At 35.5% G+C, this 10,633-nt stretch overlaps 1 protein-coding gene across 1 annotated transcript in view; it reads right to left on the reverse strand.

The window, feature by feature from the left end:
• LOC106473704 (phosphatidylinositol transfer protein alpha isoform-like) overlaps positions 1–10,633 on the reverse strand; it is a 28,241-nt gene that overhangs the window by 3,053 nt on the left and 14,555 nt on the right. Inside the window, exons 3-6 of the mRNA XM_013934383.2 lie at positions 9,914–9,991; positions 7,986–8,066; positions 2,145–2,222; positions 1,757–1,852 (exon numbers count right to left, since the gene is read on the reverse strand). Of these exons, the coding sequence (XP_013789837.1) occupies positions 1,757–1,852; positions 2,145–2,222; positions 7,986–8,066; positions 9,914–9,991 (333 nt within the window). The remainder of the gene's footprint in view (positions 1–1,756; positions 1,853–2,144; positions 2,223–7,985; positions 8,067–9,913; positions 9,992–10,633) is intronic.

The raw sequence follows: 10,633 nt of genomic DNA on the forward strand, positions 1-10,633 counted from the left end.
CATCCAAGGTGAACTTGAGGAATATTCTCACAGTCAAACAACTGAACCCAAATTATCACAACGAAGGTGAACTGGAGGAATATTGTCACAGTCAAACACCTGAACCCAAATTATCACAACAAAGGTGAATTTGGAGGAATATTCTCACAGTCAAACAACTGAACCCAAATTATCACATCCAAGGTGAACTGGAGGAATATTCTCACAGTCAAACAACTGAACCCAAATTATAACAGCCAAGATGAACTGGAGGAATATTCTCACAGTCAAACAACTACTAAACCCAAATTATCACATCCAAGGTTAACTGGTGGAATATTCTCACAGTCAAACAACTGAACCCAAATTATCACAACCAAGGTGATACTTTGCCTAACTTGACTGATTAAAATTACAGTTAAAATGGAAAACTTTACTAAACCATCATTCTTATATCTTTAATAATAAATAAACCGTAATATTTTGTTCATTCAATTCTGGTATTAGTATAGTAATTAGTAGACTTTCCCTTATATGGAATTCCTGTTCATTATTTGCCTTCACTAGGATTTTAAATAGTTCTCTATTTATACATTCATTAAACTTATTCACTACATGGTTCTTAAAGGTAGAAAATGATACAGAACTTAAACTGGCATTTTCTTCTATGCAAATTAGTAACTACCTAGTGGTAGATCCAATATAACCTAAAGAGCATTTATAGGATCTCTCAACATGTCTTAAAAGTTATTAAAACACAAAAAGTCATAAAACAATTGACATTTTATTGCTCTCATACACTAATTGGCCAGTTTTGTTCATTGATGATGATCAGAATCAATTTGTGGACAATGCAGTATGTAGGCATACAAGGTGTTATCTGTCTATTTAGTAAACTGAACACAAATTCCTCATAAATATTATTGTGCACACACACACAATGTATTTAGACTTGAAAGTAGAACACTGGTCAAAAATATGGCTGAGTTCCTTTCATCTGTTGTTCTGAATAATTCTCCTATGGTATCATTTATGCTTTCTTGTGGAAAAATTACAGTACAGCAGAATGCACTATGTAAAGAAGATGGTATATCTTTCACTGGCAGGTCAAATGATACCTTGAGTATATACCTTCCTTTATTTATCTACTGGAATGACCATAGATGACTTGGGTAGCACATGCTCAGATGAATGGCATTATAGAACCTTCTATATATATATATATAATGCTACACTATCTCTGTCTGTAAAAGTTTTCTCAAGTTGTTCCAAATTAGACTAACCCACAGCTCTCCAGTATAGCATTGTCCTTTGTCAGTGTGCTCGTATTTTGAATGTGTTGCAAGAAATAATAATTTTGGCTTTGTTACATTCTGTTAAGTTTTTTTTATATTAAACTCAATCAGAATTAATATTAATTCTATACTTCCTGAAAGAATTTCCTTTTATCTGTAGGATCTACCCGAAAGATGTGTTTAGGAATACCATAAACTTTGAATTTTGTTGATGAATAGAATTGGCTTGTAAACAACTTTAGGACATTTGTCTCTCAAAGATACATTGAACTGTAATTAAGGAAAATTAAAAATCAACCAATACAAATTAATGAGCCTCTGTTGTAATAACTGCATTTGCCAGTTTTCAACTAGATAATCAGAGAAAATTTCCAAGGTAAGTCAAACTTACCTTTAGGATGGAAATTCTACTGTGTTCTGTAAATCAAGCACTTCCCTTCTGGATTAATGATCCTACCCTGTTCTTTAAGCCATATCCTTACCTTTTGAATGAAAGATTCTACCCTGTTCTTTAAGCCAAACCATTTAAATTCTGTAGTCACGAGCTTGTAGGCACACATCACTGGATTAGTTGTTGTCTGTAAATTATGAAATTTACATGCATGATTTTAATTTTTGTATCATATTTTGACAACAAAACACACTAGCACACCACAACACATAGTAGCAATCAATAACACCCAAACCACAGTGATAGTAGCACTCAAAAACACAACAGAACAGTGACAACATGTAATAAGACATTGACAACTGAACTAAATAAACAGTAACATTTACTTAACAGGACAAAGTTAAAGTAACAACTGACAGCACACTAGCAATAGGATTCAATAGACAACAGTAAATAGCACACAAGTTAGCAGTACTAACCTGCCAATTACCAATTAAAGGACCTCTGCCTGTTTTTTTGGACTGAAACTTCTTTGGGTCTTCTAATTCATTGTAATCCTGAAAATGAAACAATCAGTTAAATATTTTTATTTAAAGACTGGTGTCAACATTGACCTTACATTAAGCACCCATTAACCTTTTCTGTAAACAATATATGTACTTATATGAATATCAAATAATAAAGTACTGTCTATGATTTGGAAAAAAAACCTCCAGTACACTTTGTTTGGAATTTATGTATCACACTTAGAAAGTTCAAATTGATCAGAAGTTCTTAATAAAAATCTTTCAAGTTCAAAAGAAAGTAATTAGGGACAATCTATAAAGTGTGTATGTAAATAAGTACCCCATGTATATATGAGTCTCTCAACGTGAATATGTAAATGAGTACCCCACGTATATACGAGTCTCTCTCTCTCTCAACACGAATATGTAAATAAGTACCCCATGTATATACAATTTACATATTCGTGTTGAGAGAGAGAGACTGAGTACCCCATGTATATACGAGTCTCTCTCTCTCTCAACACGAATACCATAAGCAAAATATATTTTTTAAATAAAAAATTTAATTTATCAAATATTAAGAACTTAAGTTGTTTTAATTTAATATTAATAAGTAATTGATCCTTATGCTTATTATATGGGTTTTCCAAGTGATATAAGCAGGCTCTCTATTGATGCCTCTCTCTTTATTTTGAGAATATTTCTAATTAAAGATATTAAAATTGTTATATTTCATTATCAGGATATTTATTATTAGTTAAAAGTTACTTAGTTTATTTTCCAATAGCCTATTAATACTGAATATTTAACAAGATAAATGCATATAGGAATTTTTAAAATTGGTCTATACAGGAACCACATATCAAACTCCATCAGAATTATATTTAATGTTCATGAACAAATTCAAACTTTTCATACAAGATTGGGGAAGAGTCAGTTCTTACATAAAATTCTGACACTGATGTCTACATATTCTACCATGTTTGAACTAGTGTTATTGTGCGGAATATTATTGAATATTGCTTATTGGTTGAATCAATAGCTTATAGATTCCTGGTCCACACAATCAAAGTAAAAAAAATTTGGTCATCAAGCCAGGAAAGCACTCATGGTCCAGGTACTAGTTCAACAATTACCAGTCTCCTATGAGTAAAGGTAAATCTGTTCCTATTTAAATAGACTAAGTTGTTAGAGCAAATTTTTGGTTTATTTGTAATTAAGAACAAAGCTACACAATGGGCTATCTGTGCTGTGCCCACCACGGGTATCGAAACCTGGTTTTTAGCTTTGTAAGTCCGCAGACATACAGCTGTGCCATTAGGGGGCACAACTTTCTGGAGTATATTGTAGTTCTAGCCACAATTTCTTTTTATGTTCACCCCTCTAAAGAAGAGGTGGGGTGTATAATTAGATGTTTCAGGTCCACGGTAGGAAGAGCCTCAAATGCCACAGATCATCAGAGATGGGCAGTAATCTCTGTCTTCTTTACTCATGTTAGTCCATGAGTGTATATGCCGGGACAAATATTTATGAAGCAAAATACCATGAGGTACACCTACTTGCAGTCTCGTGGAACACTCCATCTCAATGGTGGCGTAATATGATCTGGTTATGTTATATTACATTGTATTTTGAATAGCAGAAAAGCCACAGTAACGGAGTTGATCGACTAACATCTGGCAGTATCTGGAAGTGTATGTCAGGTCCCTGTTAGGAAGAACCTCAATGCCACAGATCATCTGAGATGTACATGAGCACAAGTCACACAGTGCAAATTTAAGACTGGTCAGGCAACACTCGCCACAGAATGGGATCCAAACATGCAAGAAAGACTCCTGCAAAGAAATGAAAATGAATGGAGTACTTACCACTCACCAAAAAAAAAAGGTGTAAAAGTATGTGGAGTGGTCCACATACCGGCACTGATGATGTCCCCCAAGAGCAGACAGAAATGCACAGGCCAGGGACATGGATCTGATGGAAAGAAACATGAAAAAGACTATAATTGTCAGGAGAAAGTGAAGAACACTCCTTGTGAATCAACTGACGAATCCAACCCATAAAGGTAGTGGGAGAAAAGTCACAGAAAAGGTTAGGAGTCCAAGGAATAAACAAACGAAAATGGGAACCACAGAAGGGAGCAGTGTGTATCATATACCATTGGAGAGCCCTGACCTTGCAAAGGAGGCAGTTGAGATCAAAACGGTTAGAGGGAAGGGATATAAATGTAAATGCAGAATTACCCTCTCAGGCAGCCAAATTGTTTAAGTAGAAAGAAATGATGTGAAAAGAAGAGAACATAGAACTATGAAACAAAGACACGGCGGACATCAGTCATGAAAACAACTGAACTACGACACCCGCACACCAATATGAGCAAGAAAAAGGGGACTTCAAGGAAGGTGACAAAAAGAACACAAAGACAAAAGTTCAAAAAGAAGGAAGGGAAAAGCATGCAGGACCACATTGAGATTCCATTCAGGGAGTGAAGCAAGGTGAGGATGGTGGGAAATGCAGATGGAATGAAACAATATGGACAAGACTGGCGACCAGAAGACATGAGCGTATTTGGAAACCTAAAACATGGCTGAGAAAGCCACTCGATAGCTCACAAGAGAAACTTCAAAGGCCTCCATCAAAAAGCCAAGTCAAAAATGGACGTGATGCAAGAATCATTAGGATGAGAAAGATGATAACCACATCAGACAGACAAACAGCAGTACTTGTACCACTAATATTGGTAAACTGCCTTGTAGGAAGGATGGAGGTGCCCTGTATCTTGTTGTGGATTGACAGACAAGATTCTACCTACGGAGTGGTTTTAGGATCCTCAAGTTCTTCAGGGGTTATATGCTTAGTGGGGTGTTTCTAATTTGGATGCTTTTGCCACTCATTTTAATATATAGCTTCTCCAATTTTGGTCTCCAGTTCCTCATCCTTTGGTTGGGGCAGTAGATGCTCTCAGTCTGGATTGGACAGGTTGGTACTTGTATGTATATTCTCCTATTCATCTCCTAGAACACATGACCTTGCCATAATTCAGACAACTTGTGTCGTGTTCTATTGGTGGCTCTGTACTGGCTGGCTCAAACATGGTTTTCAATGCTGTACATGCTTTTGGTGTCCCCCCCCCCCCACTTCTTCTTCCTTTATCTTCAACACTCCTATTTCAGCCCCAAATCAGGTGTGCGTTATCCATCTGTTCCCACACTTCGTCTGTAAGTGTGGTGTTTGTCTGGTTCCTCAGGAGAAGAGCCTGACTTTTGCATTGTGTGGCTTCCTTAGCTTTCAGTCCTGTGGAAGAAACACCAACAAAGTGCCGTGACGGCTGTGGTCCCAAGATAGGAAATCCAATGTTTGAAAACAGAGGTCTCTCGACTGCATGCCCCCTAGCCTGGAGATGTACGAGACTATTGTAGAATTGTCGGAGTGTATCATCACCAATTGGCTCCTAAAGAGCCCACAGAAAGTGAAATAAATCTTGAAGAACTGCATGAAGATCCAATATTGATATGGAGAGATGATTTGTAAAGAGTCCATCTCCCCAAAACCTCCCGAGTGTTGAGATATGCCTCCAAACTGGAAAAAGAAGCATCCATAAAAAGGTGACATACCGGATGAGGAAGGGGGAAGAGGAACAACCATAGTAGCGTTGTCCTGATCCAACCACCAGGCAGAGTTGGCCTGGAAGGAAAGGGGAAGGGTGAGAGAGGCATCTAAGAGATCCCGAACAAGGTTTCATTGGTCTAACAAAACTTACTGAAAATGACGAATGTGGACATAACCAAGAGGAATGAGGGCTTCCACAGAAGCTCACATCCCAAAAACAGGAAGAACCTCTCGCACAGTTGGAGAAGGAGATGAGGAGATGCTGCATATGCAACATTTGATAACCCTCAACCGAAGGAGAGAAAATTGGACGAGACTGATCATGGAGTTGAAAAAAACCAACAGATGAACCAAAATCTATTTGTGGACATCAAAAGAAAAACTTCACCTTGGCAAGCCAATCCACCCTGGCATCTTCTTGGAGAAGAAACTGAGAAGGTAGGGCAGATTCTTCATGTAAGGAGGCCTGAAGTAGCCAGTCAACCATATAATGGTGAAAATGAAAACCCCTGGCATGAATCAGGCAAGCAAAATGCCCAGACAACCCAACAGAACCCATAGGGTGCTAAGGCAATTCTGAATGGAAGTGCCCAAAAGTGAAACACACATTTGATGAGCAAAGCAAAGATATGGACTGAATGTATGGGATATGGAGGTATGCATCTGACACATCAACCACCATTGTCCAGAAACTAGGAGTGAAAACTCCAACAAAGAGCTAAAGACAACTCCATGGTGAACTTGAGAAGGACTAAGAACCAGCCCAGAGACTATAAATTGATGACCAGGCACCAATCCCCCATCTTATTGAGAACAACAAACAGACAAGAAGGTCCACCTCATTTGATGGCACACTTATGAAGTAAGTCCCAAACCACCTCTGAAAGATGCTGGCATAAAACAGGAACCCATGAATGGAATTGGAGGACCAGACTCTCAGTGCCCAAGTATCCACTGCAAAGGACCTCCAAACATGGGCACAGTAAAGGAGTGTGGCCTCCACGAGCCTTGACCCGAGAACATAGTCACTGACGCTGGATAACCCAAAAATGACGCTTGACAGAGTATTGACAGCAAGTTTCCAAAGCCCGAAACAGCAAAGGAAAAAGGAACCGAAAAATGAGGTCCAAGCCTCGCAAAGGGATAAGCAACTGCAAATGCTGTGAGGCTAAATAAGGGATGTCAGAATGATGATAAGCAAAAGTAAAATTGTCCCTAGTACATGGGGGTTCAGGCATACTGACCCCCAAACACATCTGCTTCCCCAAATGACTCGCATCAACCCTAATATCTGGGGAAGAAGTAAACTAAATATCAACCAAAGGATTGTCCCTGATAAGGGCAGGGGTAAAATCATTCGAAGTAGAAGAGAAGGACAAAACATTACATTCCTGAGTAATCAATCACAGAAAAGGCAAAGGAAGCCTGGGAAAGTTCCCCAAAATAACAAGTGACTGAGAGAGACATTCAGGAGTGGGAAAAAGGCTGTCCAAATTTACCTCTTCCCAATCAATCAAACCTTGAGCAAGTATAATAGGCAAATCCTCAGCATGTTTGGAATGTAGCATGAAATTGACCAATTACTGATGCACCAGAGCCATCACTTCATGTGCTGACAACCTCAGTTTTGACCCCATGTGTGTGGTTGGGAAATTCACAGCAGGAGTAACAACAGTTGTAGTCCTGACCACCTGAAACTGCAAATTCAAAACTCACAGAAGTGAAGCAGGAGAGAAGAGAGAAAAGAAAAAAATAATTCATAACTCTCCACCAGAATTAACAAAACGTTAAATAACAAATGTAACTGATTTAGAAAAGAAGTGGAAAAGCCTGAAAAACAAGAGATGAAAAACATCTGCATAAGTCAGTCAAACTACAAGCGAAAAATATGTCTGTACAATAAGATTGCTAATCGAGAAGTGGTTAACAGTTGCAACAGTAAAGAGGGTGCTACTTACAATAGGGATAGTGTTGCACTCCTATTGGTGGAGGGTTACTGCATCATTATTTGCGAAAGTTTGCGCCGATAGAGGGCAGTATAAGCCAAGAAAAAGCTGTTGTGAGTAGATATAAGGTACTGTATTGGAATTTAAAATTTCGTAAATTGTTAGTGTATTTCTATTACAGCAGCTGTTGTTTACACCTCGTTACTTACTTCAGGGTTGAACACTGCAATAATTACTAGCAAACTCTGAAAAAACTTACCCTACTCTCAATTGGGTCATTTGCTATATCAATAAGTACAACATCTCGTTGTTTTAACTTTTCGGGAGAAAGCTCATGCACCTATAAAAAGAAATTTGGTACAATAAATGTAATGTAATAATACACACAGATGTTCAAAGTGATGAGACACACTAAAACCTTTAACTTAACTTTTTTGGAAATGAACTAAAAAATAGGGTTTTATACTTTATAAGACTATACTTATATATATTAATGAAACAAAAATTATTTTATGATCTGTTATTAAATTACTACACAACATATACTGGATAAATAGACGTTTCATATCTGGATTTACATGAGATATATATTACTTAAATGAAACTACAGTAAAGAACAGCAATGCTTTTCTCCATGTTTATGATATATAATTTGGAATAAATCCAATAAAGTTCACATGAATAAATTTGGGCAAATAATTAAAAACATAGCAAGAAATGTTTTCCTCAAATTAACTGGTAAATACTTTTTAAGCATTGAGGGTGCATAAGTCATCTCAAGCAAATCATTGAAGGCATTAATAATAAGATGTGTTGACAAATTATATAACTTTAAATCTGGTTTGTTAAACATAAGATACTAAACCTTTTGACTTGGCATGATAAATGTGATAACACAAACTTTCAACTTGACAAGTTATATTTGATAACAGATATTAACTTTCAACTTAAGAAGTGTTAATAGATACTAAATTTTTTTGACTTGGCAACTTAAATGTGATAACAGATCCTAACTTCACACTTGGCAAGATAATTATGATAAAGATACTACACTTTTCCAATCAGTACCTTAAATGCAATAAGAAATACTAAGTTTGGACTTCACAAGATAAATATGAACAAAATACATAACTTTTAACTTTGCATTTTAAATGTGATAATACATGCTAACTTTCAACTTAGCAAGATAAACACAATAAAGATGCTAACTTTCAATTTATCAAGATAAACACAATAACAGGTACTAAACCTTTTAACTTGGCAAGTTAAATGTAATAAAAGTTGCTAACTTTCAACTTGGTCAGATAAACATAACAGATAGCAAAACTTTCAACTGGGCATTTTAAATGTGATAAAAGATGCTAATTTTTAAATCAGCATGTTTAATGTTACAGCAGACACTGAAGTTTTCAAGGACAAAAGTCAATAGAAAGCTTAACAAGAACAAATGTGTTTAGAAACAGTAGAAACAATGATGAATAAGAAGTAATATGTTTTCTGACAGTAAAAACAAATGGTCAGATTTACACAAGTCCTTCCTTACTACAGATTTTGTCAACAACAAACCAACAACTGTGAAATAAATTTCAACTAAATAAAAATCTACTTTGATTTATTTTAACTTTTTATTTTTGTCACTTTCCACTAACAATCCATTTCAAAAACTCCTGAAATTACAATTCAAACAAAGAATTGATATAAAAAGTGTTGACCTTTGATCTAATTTTGCATACACTCAACACTAAATTTTTGTCCACCAAGTTTCTTTCACATAAGTAAATACAGCTCTAACACCATAGCAAACAATCCCCCTTCTCCCACAACTACGTTTTTTGATAATGTGGCTTCTCTACTGTCAGATAAAACAGTATTCACTAGTGATGATGATTAAACTGGTTTTAGTAAGAAGAAGTAATGAAAGAGTATTATAAGCCTTAATATATTATATAAAAACTGTGTGGTTACACATATACACACAGTAAGAACATTTTTAAACATTACTTTTACATTCACAAAGAATTTGGAAGACTAGCTAACAACTGTGACAAAGTTTTTCAGTGTCAAGTTAGAAAACTAGCTAACAGAATGACATAGGATGGATAATAAAGAACAAAACTTCTACACATCATCTTAATATCAGTTCTTAGCTATTACCAGACTTTCTAATTGGTAAGCATCATTACTTACATTTTCCTGGTCTCCCTTGTCGGGTGCATGCATTGTTTCTATACACAAGAAGAAGTTATTTTTCATGTAATCTGGGTTCTGTCAAAGAAATAGTAAATTTCTCAAATCACATAAATAGAGCTAGCAACCATTTAGCAAACAGATCAATCAATATGACTGACCTTGTAAACACCATAAAATTGTGAAACTAAACAAATTATAGCCCTGAATGTACTATGTGTATCTTAACAAAGAAATAGTAAATTTCTCAAATCACATAAATAGAGCTAGCAACCATTTAGTAAACAGATCAATCAGTTTTAAATAGAGCTAGCAACCATTTAGTAAACAGATCAATCAGTTTTAAATAGAGCTAGCAACCATTTAGTAAACAGATCAATCAATATGACTGACCTTGTAAACACCATGAAATTGTGAAACTAAACAAATTATAGCTCTGAATGTACCATGTGTATCTTAACAAAAATTTGCAAGAGTTTAGTAAATATCACACATTTGTTGTACACAAATAATCCGATTTTTTAATGAAGTATTTTTACTAAAGATTTGTCTGTGCATTTATAAAGACTTTAATAAGTCAGTTTGAGTGAAAGATGATTTTTATGTTACAAATAAAAATACTTAATCTTATGTTTTCATAATATATTTGCCTAAACTCTACAACATCCTAAATGAATATTACTTTTTTCAAAATGAAAGTTACAACTTTTAATTTTGTCT

Source organism: Limulus polyphemus, unplaced genomic scaffold (assembly GCF_000517525.1).
Source record: "Limulus polyphemus unplaced genomic scaffold, Limulus_polyphemus-2.1.2 Scaffold6420, whole genome shotgun sequence".
In the NCBI taxonomy this organism is placed as follows: Eukaryota; Metazoa; Arthropoda; class Merostomata; order Xiphosura; family Limulidae; genus Limulus; species Limulus polyphemus.